The sequence below is a fragment of the Chaetura pelagica genome, unplaced genomic scaffold (genome assembly GCF_000747805.2).
Source record: "Chaetura pelagica isolate M959 unplaced genomic scaffold, ChaPel_1.0 scaffold120, whole genome shotgun sequence".
Lineage (NCBI taxonomy): Eukaryota > Metazoa > Chordata > Aves > Apodiformes > Apodidae > Chaetura > Chaetura pelagica.
The window spans coordinates 1,243,154-1,243,502 of NW_009951952.1; the positions used below are offsets into that span (position 1 = coordinate 1,243,154).

The window sequence follows — 349 nt, forward strand, 5'->3', positions numbered from 1 at the left end:
CCGGTGCCCGGTGCCCCTATGCGGGTGGGCAGGGCACCACGGCGGGGCGAGGGGTTGTCCCAGCCGGCTGTAAGCTGGCTGATAGCCCCTGCTGAGCTCAGCCGGCCGCCTTGCCCCGCACCCGCCCCGCTTTGCGGTGCCCTGCGGGACCCCGGGAGGCTGCAGCGCTCCCCGCCTCGGGCTGGCCCCTTCCCCGCTCTCTCCCTTTCCCTCCCAAGCTCGGCTGCCCTGTCCGGGCGGACCCAGAAGCGCACGGGTTCGGTGGGCTTGGGCTGTGCCCTCCTCCTCTCTGCAGCGTCTGACGGGTTGTTCTTTTTGTTTCCTCAGGTCTGACCCAGCACAGGGAGCT

General features: G+C 71.1%; 1 protein-coding gene across 1 annotated transcript in view; it reads left to right on the top strand.

The window, feature by feature from the left end:
• Nucleotides 1-18: 18 nt before the first annotated feature.
• Nucleotides 19-349, top strand: part of VAMP1 (vesicle-associated membrane protein 1 (synaptobrevin 1)) — a 1,635-nt gene continuing 1,304 nt past the window's right edge. The window contains exons 1-2 of the mRNA XM_009999061.1: nt 19-24; nt 219-261. Coding sequence (XP_009997363.1) covers nt 19-24; nt 219-261 — 49 coding nt within the window. The remainder of the gene's footprint in view (nt 25-218; nt 262-349) is intronic.